General features: G+C 42.9%; 1 protein-coding gene across 3 annotated transcripts in view; it reads right to left on the minus strand.

Moving 5' to 3' along the window:
• The window catches only part of Slc12a1 (solute carrier family 12 member 1), an 80,990-nt gene that overhangs the window by 16,568 nt on the left and 43,127 nt on the right, over positions 1-21,295 (minus strand). For all 3 annotated transcript variants that reach the window (XM_038330116.1, XM_038330115.1, XM_038330117.1), the window contains exons 15-19: positions 20,873-20,972; positions 20,005-20,116; positions 14,158-14,298; positions 11,143-11,249; positions 8,649-8,731 (exon numbers count right to left, since the gene is read on the minus strand). In XM_038330116.1, coding sequence (XP_038186044.1) covers positions 8,649-8,731; positions 11,143-11,249; positions 14,158-14,298; positions 20,005-20,116; positions 20,873-20,972 — 543 coding nt within the window. The remainder of the gene's footprint in view (positions 1-8,648; positions 8,732-11,142; positions 11,250-14,157; positions 14,299-20,004; positions 20,117-20,872; positions 20,973-21,295) is intronic.

The raw sequence follows: 21,295 nt of genomic DNA on the forward strand, positions 1-21,295 counted from the left end.
CCGATTTAGTGAGATGATGTCACTGTTAAATTACTGACCTAATGATCAAGATACTAGGTAAGATTTTCAGCCAGCAGAAACGACAATATTGCCCATCCCACACAGCAAGGCTCTGAACTGAAACAGAAAACTCAGGAACTACAGACAGACACCTGGGTATGCTCATGTACACAGGTGATCCCAGCACTGGGGAGGTGGAGGCAGAAAAGTCAGGAATTCAAGGTCATCCATGGCTCCACAGGTGAGTTTGATGTCAGGCCAGGCTATGATAAGACTGTCTCAAATGGAATGGGGGCGAATTATGGAAATCTAATCAGGTCTTAGAATCAACTTCTCTGATCTCTGAATACAGATTGCAGTGGACAGAATGTCCAGTACTAATTGCGTCTCTTATGTAAACAATAATGACAAAAAATAGCATTATGGAGGGAGTGACCAAAGGCAAAGAGCCAAAGCCGAGGTTTCTGGGAGAATCTCAGAGTCCAGATGGCTGAAAAGTCATTCGAAACACTTGAGTCTAAACCAAGAGTCAAACTGTGCAAAATTTCCTCCAGAAGGTTCAGGACTACTCTCCAGGCTTTGGTGTTACATCTGGCTGCCTTTTAGTTTTGTAGGGTTATGATCATGTTGGAAAGTTCCTAGCTAACCTCTCTCCCTCCCTCCCCATTTCTCTCTATAGTATAATACATAATCTCTCCTTCACCTTGGCAAGTAAGAGGCTATAAGCAGTCACATGACAGTGCTGAGCTAACAAGCATATTCTCGAATTTCTGTCAGATCTTCTAAGTCTCACTGACTGCTGAGAATTTAGCCATGGGCAATAAGCCCTACTCCAAGGGAGAGGGCAGAAAACCAGATTCAGTGTTACAAACCCCAGCTAGGGCTTCTGTAAATGTCAACCCTCAGAACCCACTGCCTTATCTATCTGCGAAGGGATGATTCCGCCTTAACTAAATCTGTCCAGCTCCACAGAACCACCCGGCCTTTTTCCAGGTCTTAGCAATTAATCCTTTGCCGGTGGCATGCGATTTGGAGTCAAATCACCCATGTGATTGCCCCGAAGTTCCAAAAGTTCTCATGATGAGTGGGGGGTAGAAAGGCTGGGAACGAAGCTGATGGTCTTAGAGACCAGGCGGGTCACGCTTGCACTGATATTAAAAGGTGAGGACAGTCTACATTGCAGAGGGGACTACAACCCAGAGGAGCTCAGCTTTGGTTCTGTAACTTCAGGCATTTACTCCATGTCTCAGACTTCCTGTGGAATAGAAGATCAGAATACTTCCTTTTCTACCCTCTGAGTTTCATAAGAAGCAGCAGCAGCAGAGTACCTTGGAACTTCAGGAAGACCAGAGCAGCAATGTATTCTTTAGGCAGGGTATCTGTGTGCCTTCTGGAAATGGGTCTTCTTGGGCTGGGAGTTGTTTTAACCCTGTTTATTGCACGGTATTCTCTGGGTACCGTGTTTTCTTCCTTTCCAAATAGCTCAGAGAGGGTTACTATGATTTTCTTCATTTTGTGGATGAAGGAACCAAAACTCACAAAAGTTAGATAACTTACATGATTATTGTCATGTAAGGAAGGCCAGGGCTTAAGTACAAAGAGCTCAGTCTGGCTGTCAGTCTGGATGTTTCCCAGCATGGAGACCTTCTTGGGGCTCGTTAGGATTACTTTACAATTGTTTCTATTAACTGTTAGCCTCTCCATCAGAGGAACTGAAACATTGCAGGCACAGGGTACCAAGGCAAACCACAGCACCAATGATGGTTCTGGAACATGTCATTTTAGGGAGGGCTCTAAAGATCTGGGCTGGATGGGAGGTTGCCTCAGAGTTCCAGCTGGGACATTCTCTTCCAGCTGTGAATTACTTGGAGGTGACCATAAGAGCTGCATGGAGGAGGGGCAGCTCCCTTTCCTTTCTTTGGCGGGTTCCAGCACACCCTGTGTTTAGCTACTAACTGTGCTCTGCTTGGGCAAAGATAGTTTAAATCTTCTTTCACAAAGGAGCCAGCTGGCCGAGAACACTCCAAGTGACTCTAGCCATTTGTTCCAAGAGTCCAGAGCCTATCCAGGGCAAGCAAACTGTAGAATCCCAGGCCCAGGAGACAGATCAAAGTCTGCTCCTACGCTTCAAATCCACTAGCTCCCTTGCAGAGCAGGCAAGCTGGTAAAATCTTTCTGGAGGCTAAAACCAGCTTGCTTAGCTATCTTGGGTCTCAGGGCCACAAGTGGTGCAATCTGCACTGCACAGTAGGCTCACAAGTCTTCATTAGAGATGACTCTCCACCATTTGCTCTGTGGGAGATAGATTGAGGACCCCTCCCTGTAGCTCCTCAAATTGCTGTGTGAACCAGAAGCGCCCCTTGGATGACCTGGGTTTTGAATTATAACTGGTGTACTGCATACCTCGGTTTGCACTGGGAATGAGTAGACTTTGCCAAGACACTTAAGAGGGTGGGATACTGGGCAACTGAGTTGCAAAAGTAATCATTAGTCACAAGAAGGAGGTGATTCAGGGAAGCCATGGAGTTGATATTAAAGATAATTCATTCTATTCTATACCAGAACTACTGTCCTTTTCTTTTTCTTTCTTTTCTTTCCTTCCTTCCTTCCTTCCTTCCTTCCTTCCTTCCTTCCTTCCTTCCTTCCTTCCTTCCTCTATTTCTTTCTTTTCTGAGAGAGGGTCTTCCTCTGCAGCCTAGAAGTCTTCACGTAGCTGAGGCTGTCTTGAATCTCTATGTCTTCACCCCGAGTGTTGCGATTAACATGCCTGTGCTCCTAGGCTCAGCTACTATACTTTGGCTATTCAGGAATTACAGAGTCTTCACACACTGCAGACACTGGTATGCAGGGAGAGAGGTGTCAGTCCTCATTTTCCTCATTTTGTTATAAAGGAAACATGGGCACAGACAGTGCAGGTGATTTGTCCAAGGTCACTTAGCTGGGAACACACGTCTTCTGCTTCCGATTCTAACATCGGTCCACGCCACCAGTGTCTTTGAGTCTTATGTAGCCTCAGCTAGCCTCAAGACCACTGGGTAGCCTCGGCTCCTGATCTTCTTGCTTCAGCTGTGTTAGTGCTGGGTTTACAGGAAGGTGCCACCACACCCTATTGCCCATCCCTCTTCACCAGTGGCTCTCGACCTTCCTAATGCTGCCACTGGCCCTGTAATACAGTCCCTCATGCTATGGTGACTCCCCCAATCATAAAATCATTTTCATTGCTACTTCACAACTGTAATTTTGCTACTGATATGAATCGTAATGTGAATATCTGTGTTTCCAATGGTCTTGGGTGACCCCTGTGAAAGGGTCATTCGACCCGCAGGTTGAGAACTGCTACTCTTTACCGTTCTTCAGTGACCTGATCATGCTATCTGTCTGCCCTTTGATGTCACAGATTTTGAGAGATTCCCAAGGCTAAAACAGTGAAAGCAGATGACCTTTAGGTCGTCAGTTGAGAGCAGGATTTTAATGACTTTCTTTCTGCATACCCCAACACAATTATAGTGAAGGCAGATGTGCCCAAGCTGCTGTGAACAGAGGTCATCACGTTTCTAAGCGCCTCACAATCTCACCACAGGGTAACCAGTCGGAGAGACTGTATTTTGAAATTCATTTAGTTGTCAAAATGGCCTCATGTTCCAATGTGTCATGTTTTTCTAACGATGTCATTTAGGGGTTTATAGTTCACCCTCTGCCCTGAATCTAAAGGCCAGCAGGATGGGGAGCAGAGAGAGCCAGAGGGCAGCCATACTCCCCTCCTATTTTACAGCCTCCTTTTTCTTTATTCATTATTAAATTACAACTCTTTTCTTTGGCCAATCAACTTGAAGCCACAAATGCTTATATGAATCAGTTGCCGATCCCCAGGTGGAGTAAAGCTGGATGGAAGGCAGGAAGCAGTCCCGCGGCCTTGCCTTCCAATCAAGCAATTATTTACTGCTAGGCCATCTGTCTTTATTTTGCTAAGCCACTCGATCAGACACAGCAGGATCACCGTGCTCTGAGCGGGTCATAAATCGTGCAGTACTTACACAGGGTACTCAATTGTGACTCACACTCTATCGCTTTGTTTACTACCGCTGCAATCTGGATACTTCGTTGGAATTGGCAAACTTGCTAAATACCTCTGGGATGTGAAAACATATGAAGTGCCACTTTTTTTGTGTGTGTTGTCAGGCAATAAATTAATTTATTTAGAAGACTATTAGTCATCAGTATTGGGCGACTTGCTGTGGTGAGCAAGTTATAATGTTATGAGCATCGATCTTATTTAAACAAAAAGTTATTCTCATATGAATCTGTGGCACAGTGCAGAGACGATTGTCATTAGCTGGCAAATTACCTAGAAAGCTGATCTCTACCCAATGCTTTGTTAACTGTGGTATATGGGCTCTGAATTGCTAATGTTCCCCTTAAATTATAATCCGTGAGGACACTGCAGTGCCCGCGTTGGGAAAGCTATGATGATAATAATTAACATACTCTATGCAATCCTGAAGATTTATCAGGCTCGTATTAAGCCCTATATTATAATATAATATAACAAACTGCAAGTTTGTTTTTCTTCTAATCCAAAACCTAATATAAGTCTTGTGCCATAAATTGTTGGCGCTTCATAACAAAGCATGGAGCTGTGGCATCAAGCTAATTTCTGTCATTACATTTTTTTCACATGTTCTTTGTGTATTTGAGTGACATTGCATTTTTGTTTACCTAGGTTGGAACTTATAATTATTTTATTAGTATCCAACCATATTTTCCCTTTCTTGGTTAAGAAGCAGAAATATTTCAGACATCAAAGTTGGTCGAAATAGCACTTTTTCTTTGGGAAGCTTAAAGGAGCTATAGTTCAGTGCCAAGCTTTTTTGAGGCACAGTACAGAATCTAGTGGCTCTATTGCTCCACAGAAATCAATGGTTGGTGCATTTTGATGCCTGGAGCAGTAAGAAGTAGCGATGATGACTTTCAGCTATATCACACACATCAGCTTGAAGAGTCTAATATAATACATAAAGCAAATGCATAAACTAAATACAAATTATACTTTTTTCATTTTCATTTTTAGATAGAAAACTCAACAGCACCAAAGCCAGAAAAAAATCAAAATAGATGGGATACAGGACTCAGAGGATCTGAGTTGGATTTGACCAGGAAACCTTCTCCCTGAGAACTAGCTTTCATGGTACTAGAAGGTTCTATGCAAGCTCCCATGGGAGGGAAGCAGTCAATTGTCCTGCCCAGCTGTGATGCCCATGAAGCACAACAATGAGCAGAGTGGTAAGATTGTCCCTAAAGATGCAACAGTGGCAGTCACATCGTGGAAGTAACCAACAGCTGTCTAACTGGACTTCAGACTCTCTCAACAAGAGGGAAATCATGCCTGCTACTGGAAACCTAGCCATTACCCAGGACTAATTAGGTCATAAATCTTAGAGGAGAACCTACTACTGCCACTTTACTAAACCAGCACAAATCTTAACCGATTGGAAGGGCTTATACTTATGCCCTTAAGTGTGGTCTTCATCCCGCATCAAACAAACGGCTCTCTAGAATAGATGGGAAGAATTACAGAAATTCACAATGAATGATGATGGGGAGCCCAGCCCCAACTGATACATCCACAGCACAGTTTCTGCTCAGGGAACATCTTGGAAGAGGGAGCATAATGATCATAAGAGCCAGAGGACCAGGACATCTGCTGTTAAAGTGTGTCTCTTAGAAATGTTAGGGACATTTCTCCCTTGACACCTCAACAATAAAGCTGCCTAAATAAGACCTGAATGAGGATTCCAACACTATAATTCTAGAGAAATCTCTTTCACTACAATTATCTGTGTCATGTTAATTTTATTTCATTCACCCTAACTGGGCTTGTCTGCTGTCCCCAACAATGTTAGTTATTTATTCCAATGACTCCCTTGACACCAGCTACCTGGCCCCTTTCTGGCTCCTTCATAGCTTCTTTCGTGGGCCGTGTTTGCATTGTTGCAGTTTCTATTTCCACCTTTCCCACGATGATTTCCCACCTTCATTTGCTGGGGATAGCCCTGAAACCGTCACTCATTAAAGAGATTTGAGCAAGGGAAGTCTGTTTTTCACAGTTCTGGGAGTGAGAATATTCCAGTATCAAAGTGTTAACTGAGGTAGTTACCCAAGGCCACTTGGCCTAGTTTGCTGGTGGTGCTTCCCACACGGTAATGCCGAGCTCCGTGCCCTAATCTCTTCTGTAAGAGCATTAGAAGAGTTATATTGTGGTCCATCAGTGTGACCCTGTTTTACCTTAATTACATCATGAAAGATGATCTTTGTAGACAGTTTCAATCTGAGGTGCTGAGGTTAGGGTTTTGGCACATGAATTCGGTGGTTCCTGAGGCACAGTTTAGTCAGCAATATCTACATCTGGATCTCAGAAGATGCAGGCAGATTAAGACTATTGACCACCTACTGAGCATCCCAGCAGGATTTCCCACTGCCTTTGAGTTGAGGCACACATCTCTCCTTAAAGTTGAAACCTGTTCTTACACTGCCCATCTCCTTCGGGGCACTCAATCAACCAAGGTATTTTTTTCTTCACAGCTCCTTGTCCCATATCTTACACACTCAGTCTCCAGTGCTGTTCTTTATGTCTCCAAAATACTTCTTCATTCTGCCATTTTCTCTTCACCTCTGAAGGAGATTTCCTAGTTTGGGCTGTTGCCTCCCCTTGCTTCCATTAATGTAGAACTCTTTTTTTAAGTACACATTTTACAGTCTTTTTCCTTGGTAATATATTTTAAAGTAAATTAGAATCATCAGCTCTCACTCCTAGAATGTTTGTATATATCTCTCCACTCTTGAATTCTAAAAATTAACTTCTTAGTCTACAAAATAATGAGTTTCTCTTGACATTTTCATAGATATATATTATTGTGTCTGGCTCCTATCTGTCCTTCCCACCCCCGACTACCTTCTGCTGTCTGTCCTGCCCCTGTCACTGGTCTCCTTTCTCTCTCCAAATGTACCCCATTCTGCTTTCATGTCACATATAAGTATACGCCTATGTATATATACTTAAATCTAGATGTCACGTATGAGAGAAAAAAATGACATCCCTTTCTCCATTCTTGACTTCTTTGAGTCATGCCTCAAATAACTGAAATAGTATGAATGTTATAAGTCAAGTTTGACCATTATACTCTGACTTACATCCTTCTGAGGGCTCTCACTGGTGACAGACCACAGTCCACCCTTTGAGTGCAGCAGCAGAAGCATGGGAAGCCCTCAGCACTGTTTGCCTCCTACTTTTGCCTTGAGTGGTACTGATCTGCTCTGGCTATGCATGTACCCACCCATCCCTGTCCTTCATCTTAACCTTTCTTCACGCTCACCTCTGGGCAAGAGATGTTTGTTCTCAAGTCTCATTATTCTTCTGTCCCTCAATATCGCTTACTTAACTTCTACTCATCCACTAAACCTCTGTCTTAGTTAGGGTTTTGATTGTTGTAAAGAGACACCATGACCTATGACCTTGGCAACTCTTACAAATGAAAAAATTTAATTTTTCATAGTTTCAGAGGTTCAGTCCATGATTATCATGACAGAGAGCATGGCGGCAAAAAGGCAGACTTGGTACTGAAGAAATGTTGAGATTTCTACACCTTGCAGGCAACAGAAAGTCAACTGACAAGTCACACTGAGGGAAGCTTGAACAAAAGAGATCTCAAAGCCTGCCCCGGCAGTGACACACTTCCTCCAACAAGGCCACACCTCCTAATAGTGCTCCTCCCTTTGGGGAGGGTCATTTTCTTTCAAACCACAACAACCCCAAACCATATTTCTTCCAGGAAGCCTCTTTGGGAATTAGATGCCCCCCTTTTTAAACCATAATTTCTCATGCATACATAACGATCACACCAATATCCATTTCCCTTTTACAGTGCCAGTTAAGTGTGGAAACCAGACTTATTAACACTATATTATCATTAGTACCAATACCTTCACCTGCACTCTGCGTGCTCTACAGTAGGTGTCCCAAGCTCTCCCCTTATCTTGCTTAGTATCACTGGAAGACTCAGTAGAAAAGCTCAGCTGAAAAGGAGGACTTGTATTCTGTTCTAATCTTTCAGAAACTCTTCACCCGTGGCTCTCCTTGCTTCATATGCCATAAGGATACACGTAAATTCTAAGAGGAAAGATCTCTGCCACATTCTCTACAGTGACGCAATGGTACTGATCTGAATGAGTGTTTCTGCCTGTGCCCTACTTAGTGATTCACAGACCTGACACGTTCAGATTCATTTCCACGGTGGCTACACACCAGTCCTTGTCACCTGAAAACAAAATACATACTTCTCCATAGGGGAGGGGGTCTTCATTTTCTGAAACATCCTGCGGAAATTAATTTGGCATTCTACTTTACTGAAGGTGTTCATTTACCTCGGTGCTGCCTTTGTGGTATTATAATAAGAAAAATCGTTAGCTACCCTGAGTTAGTCTATATCTCTGAATACCAGGACAAAGGCTACTTGTGTGAGCCGTGGGAAAGCACACGTGAAGTGCACACAGCATGGGCTGAGGGAGAAGCATTCTGTCCATGCTGAACACTGTTCTGACCCCACCACCTAGAAAAAGCCACCATCTGTTGAGAGGATAAGGAAAATACTTACCTTGGACCTGGAGAACTGGAGAGATGTCAAACCCTTGACTGATTCTGACGATGACCACACCGATCTCAAAGTCAAAGGCGTCGCTGGAAAGGGAAGCAACATACTAAGTTTCCAGCATTTTCTTTTACCTTCACACAGGGTAAATATTAAACTTGTCTCTAGGATTTTGATATCATGAAGCTATTAAAATTCACTTCAGAATACAGCTAAGAGCTGATGTCTTCTTTGGGCTTGTTGTTTTTTTTTTTTTTTTCCTTTGTACCATTAAAAAATAAACTTTGGGTGGAGGTAAATTCACTATGAAGCTGATTTGTTCTCATAGTCCCACCAGGTAGCTATTTTGATTAGGAGCTCTCTACACACTTTAAAATAATTAATCTATTATTAGGTGATCAAAACAATCTGATATATTTAGAATGGAACATTTGTAGATGGCAAAATCTTTTGAAATTATCCGCCTTCCCTTCCTGTCACTGGGAAGACATCTCCAGGGACACTGAACCCCGAGTTCATGTTTAAAATGTCTGTAGCACAGCAGTTGGGAGGCACAGGCAGGTGGGTCTCTGAGTTTGAGGTCAACCTGCTCTACATAGTGACTTCCAGGACAGCTAGGGCTACAGAGTTGAAACCTTGCCAACAAACAAACAAAAAGGTTTCCGGTTTCTCTGAGGAGCTTTTGCTACAGATTCTACACAGGCTTCAGAGAAGTGCTTCTCCCTGGAAGTCCTGTGTCCTCGCAGATGGCTCTGATGTCTTCTCAGCCCCAGCCTAAGGAAAAGCGGTTGTTTTTATCTCAGCTACTGTAGTACATGTTATAGATCTGGACACAAGCCTGTTATTTGTGTTAACTAAATGTTTCTCACTCAGGAAGTTCCCTTGTTGGCTCATCTGCAGAATTGAGACCCAGAATTCCTTATGGTCAGGCCTTCCTCTGCAGCATCACTGTAGTCTGTGATTGATTGGTCAGGCCCCCCTCTGCAGTATCACTGTGGTCTGTGATTGATTGCTCAGGTCTCCCTCCATAGTCAGTGTTGGTCATCATAAGCAACAAGCTTCCAATAAGAAGTTGACCTGAACTTTCAGGGAACGATAGGAAGAAGTTCCACTCAAAGTTCAAATGTAAATTATCGTCACTTAACAAAATAGGTGTATGCTAACACAGAACTCTACATAAGTAAACCTTGTTTCTATTTAAACTTGATAATGAAAAACTAGATAATTAGTTTCATAAAGACGATGCTGATTCTTTTATAGGCAGATGGATGGGCTTTAAAGGGCATCTTAATTCCTAAAACCAATGAATGCTTTTCCTCACAAGACAAAAGGGGCCATGATTAGGTCAAGGCTTTGAGGAGGGGAGAGCATCCTACAGCGTCTGCCTGGGCCAGATGTAGTGACAAGGTGCTTGAAAATGAGGTTGAGAGACAGAAGAGGTCTGTGCACTGTGGCTGTGGCTGGATTGGCGGTGGAAAAGGAGGGCCACCAGCCGCATCCACTCCTGGGCAGCTTCTAGGAGCTGGAAAGGCAAGGTAGGACTTTATACCAGGGCCTCCTATGGACAATCTAGCCTGGTCCACTTTGATTTGGGCACAATAAGAAATGTGTTAGATGTCTAACTCATCAAACTATAAGGTGATTTAAAAAAAACAAAGACAGATTCTAAGTGAAATCACCCATACTTGTGATACAGACATTTCAAACCTTTTGTTCAAAGGAGGATAGTTAAGACACTACACGATTGTAACTGTAACCTCACACTAACGATACGTGGCTACCTTCCTCCTGCTTGCTCTTTGGAGGTGGAATTATTTAATTTTATACTAGTGCTAACTTGGATCACGTTAGTTAACATTGAATTTTACTACCAAGAAGACCAGTTGCTAACGTGTTGTAAAAGCCAGAGGCTTCCTCAGTTTGATGTTACTAGGCTTTATCATTTTGCTCCTTGGAATTGAGTGTTTGGGGTGATGGGGAGGCTGATCACAGGAATGCTACATCAAATACTAGACTGTGAGGATGTTCACAGTTCTTATATCTTCTAGGTCATATAAGATAGACATGTAGATTATATCTTATCTGCACTTGCATTTCCTTCTCCACCCTGTTTGTTGGCATAACAGCCAACCCAGGATCCCAAATGTTTTCAAAGAAAATTTCCTTCCCCTCTACCTGTCCCTTGCCTTCAATCTAGTAAAAGACTTTCAGGCTATACTTTAAACATTATATACCTGGGTGACCTGTATACCTTAAACATTTTCCTTTTCTTGACTTCAATATCACTCCACTCAACCTCCACGGATACTTCAACTCCTTCTCCTTCTTATTGGTGGTGTGGGGTTTTATTTTCCCACTTTGGTAAAGAATTTACAGGAGCAGGAGAATGCGTTCTTCTCCAGCAGATGAATCTGACACAGAGAGCTTTGTGTGTCCAGGTTGCCCGCTGCCCGGGTCACTGCATCATCAACAGGGGCCCGTCCTGGAAGCCACCACTTACTGTAGGATTCCCACGTAGTTCTCAATCTCTGACAAGGGAGCTTTCCTCCAGTTCTTTTTATATCCAATCACGAGAGTGTTTGGCTTCATTCTCCCCAAGCCTGAGGCCTAAACAGAGGACATAAACACATGAGCAATCCTTCCGCTGCCAGTGAAATACTACTGCAAGTGAAAAACGGTGTCAAAGAGCACTGGAGTAATGTTCTGAAGATTAGATTACATCTTAATGCTTGTCCTTCATGCCAGTACCCAAGCATAAAATAGGAAGATCAGTTCTAAATCATCTCAGCCATAAATGGGTTTTAGATGACAGGAATGTAGCTTTGCTAAATTAGCAGTCATTTGCATTACTTCTGACACACTCATTAAAATGGTTCAATAATTTAAAATCAAGTAAGGGTTGGCTTAACTGTCGATGTGCATGTTAAAACTTAGAGGTTCAGAACTCATTTCCAACAGTGATGTCCAAAGTGTCATCAACTATAAAATCCATGTTTTGGAGATCTCTGTATACAGGGACCATTGAAATCTTCTCTTATTTACCGAAGATTGACTGAACTGTGCTTCCCAAACAGAATGCTTTTGCATGGTAGTGTCCTTAGGTTTTATATTTCATATCAAAGGTTTTGGTCAACTTTAAACGACAGGATATGGCTTCCAGTTAATCAGATTTAATGTGGTCATATTATCAAGTCTGTATTAATTACGAAGTGATGTCTGAGGTACTTGGCGCTTGGAAGAACGTGGAGGAGATAAACTGTACATAAGCAGTTGTAACCCAAGAATAAATGCAACAGAGGAAGCCCAGGGACACTCGTGCTCCAGCTGATGGTTCACAGCTTCATGGGGAAGAGACATTTGTTCTGAATCTTCAAGTTTAATTAGACATTGACGAGTAGAGATAAGGAGAGCTGCTAATGAAGGAAGGCCACTGGGTTCTGAAGATACGAGAGAAGCGTCCAGCACCAGCCATGCTAGAGGGCACAATCCCGAGGAGAAGGACATAGGCACAATCGGCATGAACTTGGCCTTCCACACACTTGGTGTGTGCTTCATGTGAAGCTGCATGTTCAATTATTTTTTTTTTACATTTTTTGAATGTTTCTTTACTTTTATTTTTTTCATGATTCTTTTACTATTTAAAACAACTTTGACAAATTTATTCATGTCTATGCTGAATTCTGGGCTTTTTCATGCCCCCTCAGGCCCTCTCCACGCTTTGCCTTCTGCTGAAGCCCTTTTCCTTAACATGCTGACACCTGTTTCAATGGTCATCTTTCTTTTTATTTACTTACTATGTATACAGTGTTCTGCCTGCATATATGCCTGCAGGCCAGAAGAGGGTACCAGATCTCATTACTGATGGTTGTAAGCTACCATGTAGTTGCTGGGAACTGAACTCAGTACCTTTGAAAGAGCAGGCAAGGCTCATCTCTCTAGCCTTGATGGCCATCTTCTTAGTCCACTGAGTTTAACTGTGGTCAGTTGCATTGCCAAAAAAATACTTGTGAGGCTATTAACTGGTACACAGTCAACTTATCGGTGGATATATAGCTGAAGAAAGTGACATTCCTCCCCCAGCACCCATAAATTGCCCATAGTCCTTCTGTAAGGGGTGAGGCCCCCTGAGTCCCCTCCCCCATGCATGACAAAATTGTTCTTGGTAAAATTGTTGTAGGTCTTGCTGCAGGTAACCACAGTTGCAGTGAGTCATGGCTGCGATGCTTATGGCATGTCTGGAAGATGCTATTTTGTAGCAGCGCCAGCCCCTGACTCTTACATTCTTTGTCTCCCTCTACTGTAACGTCCCCGAGCCTTGGAGAGAATGATGTTGCTAACCCTGTTAGGGTTTAGTACACCACAATCATTTACTCTTCATAGGTTGACTAGTTGTGAGTCTTTCAACATTAAGTAACACCTATGGCAAAAGAAGCTTCTCTGATGAAGGCTGGAACCAACACTAATCTGTGGCCATAAACATCATGTCTATTTAGTGAAACAAGAAGAGCGGTCTCTCCTCTTGGGGTCTGTGACTTCCCTACTCACAGGCTCTTGACCAGGTTTCTATGAAAAGAGTTCCCTAGTGTGGAGGAGGCCTCAAATCCAAACAAAAGTCGCTGGTTATCTCTATAACGCTCATGCTGCTGTTACATAAGTGGGGGTGTCTTGCCAGGCAGGTTATTTTTGTAGAATGCCTGGGCAGAGGCTGTGACTGCAAAGGCTGACCAGCTGATCCAAGGGTGTGGCGAGACTGGGATGCTGCAAGTTGAGAGCCAAGAACTACCTATTGCCTCCCTCTGTGGGGCAGCTAACATTTTTGCAGTCACTAGGCTAATATTTTGAAATACACAAATGTTATATTCAGAGAGTCTTTTGGATTGTTTTAATTTTTTTCGTACTTTAACTTAGAGAGATGAGAACTGGGTGATAAGTTTCTGTATTCACTACAGAAGTAGAAGAGGGAAGGGCAAAGGAAAGAACGAGGAAGAGAGAAAACTGCAGACTCCGGCATGCAGCCGTAGAAACGATCACATTTATTTAATGTTCTGGAAATAATTCCCAAGTCTGGGGCGGTTTTCCACCCTGATCCACATGCGTTTATTAGTGGAGTCTCGCAGCTTCCCACCCGTCATTCGCAAAAGAAAAAATAGAAAAGATGCCTGACCGGACCACGGCTACCTGCTGTACGAGACGCAGAGTTTGAAGTTTTAATAGGGTCCTGAATGTCTTCAACCACCAGAACAAATTTGCATTTCAATGAGTGTGGGGACAGAACGGTGCTGGTCGCCAAAGGCAAACTCATTTTCTGTTTCCAGTCAATCATTTCTAGTTCAATGTAACAGAACTTTGGCTTTTGCCTGTCACAAAGAATTTGAAGTGCATTCCCTGTTCATCTGTCTCAATCTCTGATGCTTCCTTGGTGAGTGGCCTAACGCTAGCCATTGGTTTGAGGTGCTTCATCCACCAGGACGCTGTCATCTGCCTCTGTGCTCACTCCCCTCGGTGCCTGCCTTACCTGAAGGAGACTCCGGACACCGTCTCTGAAATAGTCTGCTGCCACTGCCGCATAAAACGCCTTGATTTTGTTCTTTATAAGCCAGGCCTGTTTTTTAGCCATGCCGCTGTTCATCTCCTTGACACACAGCTTGCGAGGGCCCTGGATGATGCAATGAAATATCAGTTAGAAGCCCAACTATCATACATCCCACTACTGTTGTTTTCCAAGTGACCAACCCACCAGTCAAGCCCCACTGAATGAAGATACGGGATTGAGGGAAATGTACCCCCTTAAATGGGAACCTTGTTTTTAGAGAGGACCTGTGCTGCTCATTTTGAAATATAACTCATTTTTCAACCCCACATCCAGGCTTAATAACACCAGCGTAAACAATTGCCTCCTAGAGAATGGAAGCAAAAGCTGAGGGTGTTGGTGGCACCCAGGGAAAACGCTCAGAACGTGACTGAAGAGGCTCGTGATGAATCCACAATCAACCTGTGATACTCCAGTGAGAGCCACGTTTATGAACCTCAGAGAAGTCTCAGTTAGATCCCGATTTCAAGAAGTGGACAGAGCTCTTGGGAGCCAGTGTGTGGCGAACTGCAAGTTCTGCCACAAGCCGCACATCCTGACAGTTCTATTGGTGTACTGCCTGGAGGTGTGGTAAGAATTCCTTCATTCCATTCTTTCCCTGCATCAATACACTTATAATTGGGCAAGTTAACGCTTCCTCCTCATCCATTAAATTTGGTGGGGATGAAAGACCATGTGTCTATGACGTGAGAGAAGTGAGACAGGCTAAGGGAAGTGAGGCAGGCATGGTGGTGGAAAAGCATTTGTAAGCTCAAGATTTAATTCTGGAAACCAGTGTTCAACTAACAGGTCCTCTTCCTTAAAGGTCCAGGTTCCTCCTCTTCTTCTCATGACTTAATGCAGTCCCAGAGGTATTTCTGTTTGTCGCCTATGCGTCTGGCCGGATATATGTGAGCCACCTACTTTCTCCAGTCTAAAGAGGGATTTGTATTTTGTTTGGATGTTTTTGATTTCGAGTCCCTTGAAATCTAGATCCCATGTAGTGAGCTGCCCCTAGAGGGTGTGGAGTAGGGCGTAAGCGTCCGTATTTCTGATAAACTTCTGATTCAGACGCTACTGGTTCCCCAGACTGCACTCAGAATGACAGTCTCAGGGGTCTTTGGTGGGAAACAAAGGACTTCAGGATACAGGAAAATAAGGTTCAAGTTTTGGCATCAGACAGACCATTTCTAGCCCTATGCTTGGCTACTTTGGAGGTCATGGGTTATCTCTGAGCTTTGAAATCTTATTCTGGCCATGGGAATAAACGCCCTTTCCCTGCATGGTTGGCTGAGTAGTAACAGTAAGTAAGGCATCTTGTGAGAAGCTTAGAAAGCACTGGGTGCCTACCTGCAGCAGACTTGTGCCATTGCAAGTGGATGTTCATAGTTTCACTAACATCCCAGGCCTAATTCAGTATTGTGTCTGCTCTGCCGCACCTTTGGAATATCACTGAGCTGGGAGTCAGGGTGCTGGGTTTAAATATGGCTCTGGACTGACTCGCTGGCACAAATGGTGTCCTTTCTTGAGGGAAAATGTATTTATACAAATAAGGCAATTTCTGGGTCACCACTGTCCAATATAGCAGCTCTCATCCACACGTTGCCCCCGCACATAAGAGATATCCTAGAGGTCTTAGTTCAGAAATATATGTAACATAAACCTCATTAGCATTTGTGCTGATTGCATGTTGAAATAACATTTTGGACATATTTGAGTTAAGCAAAATAAATTATTAAAAATAACTTGATCTATCTTTTGTCTTTTTACTTGACAACTAGAAGATTTTAAATTATACTTATAGTACGTATTATATTTCTGTCATACAGCACTAATTGAGCTTTGGGGCCACTTCCATTTTAGTATTTTGTTTAAATTGGATCAATTGTTTTTTATGTAGTTAGTCGTTTGCCAGCATATGTTCTAGAAGCTACCAAAACTCCCCCCAAAATTGATCACTTATGTTAGTCAAAAAGCAAGAGCTTTCAATGAAGATAGAAAAGGTGGAGCCATCAGGAGGATGGCTATTGAGCCCAACGACCTGGACCTAAGGAAGGGATGTTAGTATGGGAGAAGTCTCACTCAGGGCTCCAGAAGTCAGTGCCTTTTAAACTCCTAGCCCTCCCATGGGCATTCTAGGCTTCACCCACGACAAGAGGAGGACAAGAGAAAGAATATCGTACTGAAGGCCGTTTAATATTGATGACAACCATCAGACGGAAGAACAACCAACAACTGAGAAAGATGTTAGACCATCAGAGTTCTAAGCTACCCTGCAATGACTGTTAACTCCTGGGGAAAATGGCGCTTACTTAAAGAAATATATCTAACGTATGTCTGTTAGTATTACAAAAATCTGGATTAAACATTAATGGTGACAGAGAGATTTATTTTAATGACTGAATTTGCCACACTGAAAAGTCATAAAAATATTTCATACAGAATCTCTTTTTGCTAAAAGGGATTTCGATGTTCTCGTAGCGCACTCATTAATATGAGTTAGACTGTAAGGCACGTAAGAAGGCTAAAGCCACCAACAGAAGGGGGACATTCTGGAGCATAATTAACCAATATTCAAATATGCCATGATCACAAAAATGGATTTTATCAGCCAATTAATATATTATTGAGATTAACTTTCGTCAGCATTCCAAAATATGAGCACACAAATTAATTCTCCAATTTGAAAAATGTGTATATTTATATCAACTATGCTTCCATATGTTGAGAGTCTCGTGATTTTGCTTTCATTGCTTCTCTGGTTGGAACTACCAGAGGCTAATTTCTCTCATTTTCCGATCTAGCCCATGAACCATGCCATATACCCTAGTGCCCATTCTTAGGTCATTTCATTCTTCCTCTATTTGTAATGTTATTATTTTATCAGTGTCTTTATAGAGGCCCACTGACACAAAGAATTTAGCATCCCTCATCTGAAATTTTGAAGCTGAACAAGAAAAAGACAAGGGAAGGGAGAAGCTTCAGTGGCTGAACATGAGTTAGGTGCATAGGGGTCTAGCAAATCCATTGTCTGGACCTGAGAGTATCTGGGTTTTGTTGAAGACTACATATTTCAGGAACGAAAATAGCAACTATCATACTCTCTCAATAATAACATCACAACATTACCAAAAATAACAAAGTTAATTCAGTATTCACTGTTTGACAGACACAGAATAGTGCATGAAGTCACATATAATTCTCACGATGACCCTAAAACAGGTGATTCTTTTATTCAGAGCGTCTAAGCTATGTGTATAAGGGAATCAAAGCTAGTAAGTAGCTAAATAGTGGCTCCGAATTTGATTGTCAGTTTCAAAGACCCTGGGGAACTTGCTTCCTGGAGTTGAAAACAAAATTGTAGCTCCCTTCCCATCATCACTACTTAACATTTCCATAAGGCTGGCTTAACCATCATCAGTATTCTTCGGGGAGAGAAATTTCCAGTGTATGCTGCCTCCCCTGCATCCCTTTCCATCTGTCTCCTTGTAAAGATGATTGACAGCTGAGCCTTGAATCTAAACATTCCGACAGCATCCACAGCCTCAGGAGTTCACAGGAAGTAACTAACCGGGAAGTCTTTAATCGATGTAGTAACTGTTTTCTGTTCCCCAAGAGAATTTCGGCACTGGGGAGTTGGACTCACTGGGCTTTCACGGAGACATCAGCACAGTTATGTGAAGTGTTGTCCAACATACGTATGAACCTACCAGATCACACACTTACTTCCCATGAGAAGGTTTCTAGGACTGTAGTCCTTTTTGCATCTAAGGAATCAAAGGGTTAGTTAAAAGCAGGGTTTCTTGTCTCTGTGGAAGACCTTTTTTCCCTTGCCAATATATGACTGTTTATATTTCTTGTTCATTTCTCCGGTCCTGAAGATATTTTCTTGCTTGCTAAACCAAATTTTCTCTAAATTGCTAGAGCAGAAAAACACCGCAAACTGCTTATTCCATCAAAACCAGTTCCTATATTATATTGGCCAAAATGAAATCCACTAATCCAGGGCGCTAAAGTTGATAATAAGAGAGAAAGGCTCTTGATAAGTTTTTAACAAATTCTCTGGAGTCACAGTTGGTCATAACTTAACCTGTCAATCTTCCCGACTCAGTAGCTCTCTCCACCCCTCCTGGATAATTGTATTTAGTAATATTGCTTGAGTTACTGTCATCTAAGCACAGAAAGGAAAGAGAATGTGGCCAACTTTCATAGCATTTAGGATATTGCTAAGTTTTAGAAGATGTTTGAGTGTTTCTTAAAATGCAATATAGTAAATTAGTTCACTGCATCATTGTAGCGTTGACTGCCCTCACACCCTCCTGAGCAATACTGGAAATGTAAATAGCGGTCTTTGTGACAATTCTCTCAGGCCGCCCAGACTTTCTTCTTTATGGCCTAACAAGAGGTGCCCTGGGAAGCCGCCATGACATCCCAGTTGCCATTTTCTTGTTAGGATGGCCCAGTACATGATTTATTTTTTTTTTCTGCTTCTTTTTTTCCAGTTAGTAAAACAAAAACAAGAGTTTCTTTGTTTTCTGTGTCTTATGTGCTTGCAGATCAAATAAGGAACTGGGAAGATGCTTTGAAGACTATGTAAGTATTTAATCATGTAAACATGTGTTGATAAGCATTTAAATTGAGAGAGACACAGAGAGCATACAGACAGAGAAGGAGAAAAACGAGAATATACGCAAAGGCAGGTTAGCATGGAGGATTTAGATACATTTTAATTATAATTTCAATGCTTTTACTCCCTTTGGAGGATTGGTAAATAATTATTGTTGACTTTTTGAGCATCTACTTTGAAAACCTTCTAGAAAAACCTCTAGTCTCTTGTTAGTCCCCCCTCACAGTCTCAAACACCAGGAAATTCGCTCAGTCTGTCAATGGTGTGGAATGCTTAGCTTAATTCTCCAGGTATCTGTAGTGTCATCACAATAATTTAAATATTTAATCTAAAATCCACGTGTGGTTATAAGGCCATTATGTCTGGTTTCTTCTCATTGGCTTCCGTAGACTCATGAGTGTTCTGGTATGGTCTTTCCCACTGTTTTAATTTAGACAGTTATCAACCCAGATATCTCCATTTTATTTCTCAGCCAGTTCTGTTCTTGGGTCAAAGACCGTAACTTAAAAATATTTATCACTTTAAAGTAGTCTCCTGAGAAATCAGAAATATATATTTCATCTATCCATTTAAATTCACAATTACTTTTTCTGCTAGTTCTGAATCAAAGAGAACTCTTGTTCAAGTTATCTTGTCACTTCCCTATTACTGTAGGTATCAGCTGTGGCACCTAAAATATCTCAAGGTGGGCACTCCCCTTGGGTGAGCACTTCCCCTTGGGTGGGCACTCCCCTTGGATGAGTCCTTCACTTAGGTGAGCACTCCCCTTGGGTGAACACTTCCTTTGGGTGAGCACTCCCCTTGGGTGAGCATTTCCCTTGGGTAAACACTCCCCTTGGGTGGATACTCCCCTTGGGTGAACACTTCCCCTTGGGTGGGCACTCCCCTTGGGTGAGAACTTCACTTAGGTGAGCACTCCCCTTGGGTGAGCATTTCCCCTTGGGTGGGCACTCCTCTTGGGTGAGCACTTCCCCTTGGATGAGCACTTCACTTAGGTGAGCACTCCCCTTGGGTGAACACTTCCTTTGGGTGAGCACTCCCCTTGGGTAAGCATTTCCCTTGGGTAAACACTCCCCTTGGGTTGAGCACTCCCCTTAGGTGAGCACTCCCCTTGGGTGGATACTCCCCTTGGGTGAACACTTCCCCTTGGATAAAGCAACTCTTACCACAAAGACTTCACAGCAGATGCAGAGGCCGCTGTTCTTCGTAAAAGCATGGGTTATATCCAAGAGAGCGGGTCTTGCCATGGGTCCCCCTGTTAAGACAATGCACTGGGGTCTGAAAGGAAAGAAGACATGAGAATTGGCCAGTGCAAGAAGCATGTGTGAAGAAAAAAAATCAGAAATCGTGGAAAAATGGAACAGCCATTTCCTTAATAATTTCTTGGATTTCCCACCAGAGTCCTTGAATTATCCAGACTGCATCTTGTCATTTTAGGACGTTTCCTTTAACGAATCACAGCAGAAGCATGAAGCAGGGAAAAGGTAGTCCCAGGCTCCCCTTGTCGTTCTTTTTTGGGCACTACATCACCCCAAGTCTCCAGACACAGCCTGTCCATCTCTCATTTCACTGGCCTCCCTTGTTGGCTTATGTTGTGAGCACCATTATATACAACTAATGAAGATCTAAAATCACTGCTTCTCCTAAGGCAATTCATTAAACCACCCAGTCCCAGACTGAATGCAGATAAGTCCAGGGATTAACACGCATGGGGATCTGGCAGATAGCCCTCTGACATCATGTCCTTTAGGTCTTTGTGACTCCAGGCACGGAACAGCAGGGTGAGGAGCTGTGGCTCTAGGTGGGCAGAGCTCAAAACAGAAGGAAAAACATGCTCATTTCTGCTCTTGGTAACAGCATGAATTCTATCCCAGAAAGCAGGCCTTCTGCCGCTGTGAAATTTGGTGGCTTTGCTATTCATGTCTGAAATGAGCCCACAAAGCTACTTGTAGCTACACTGATGTATTTGGCTTCCTCTAAATGAAAGACACTGAAATGTGGAACACCAGGAGATCCCCCAAAACCAAACTTTACCTGAAATTTTTCACATGGTCTTCCACTGTGGTTAATTCCAGAGCATTGTCTAAAGCGCTCACATAGGAAAGCGCCTGTGTGGAGGAGCCCCAGTTCACATCTGTGGACAAAGGAGGAAATTGGTACCTCCCCAAAATTGACCTTTTCTCTGCATGCCTTGAATAATTTTTAGTAAACCATTCCCTCCTGCAAGTTTTCTTGCCTATGCAAGCAGTGATGAGAGCCCAAGATGGAGAAAATGCAACATAGTGTTTCCTGGAAAGAGCCTTGTACCCTCCCGTGAGCACCACGTGAATCCTTAGGAATGAGCCTCCCTTCCAGCCAGGGTCACAGTGCAAATCTGCAGCCCCAGAAAGCCTGCTTAGTAAGAAAGGCTGCGAGATGATGCCCACACAGGCAGAAAGCCCAAGGCCTTCACAAATT

Source organism: Arvicola amphibius, chromosome 5 (assembly GCF_903992535.2).
Source record: "Arvicola amphibius chromosome 5, mArvAmp1.2, whole genome shotgun sequence".
Classification (NCBI taxonomy): domain Eukaryota; kingdom Metazoa; phylum Chordata; class Mammalia; order Rodentia; family Cricetidae; genus Arvicola; species Arvicola amphibius.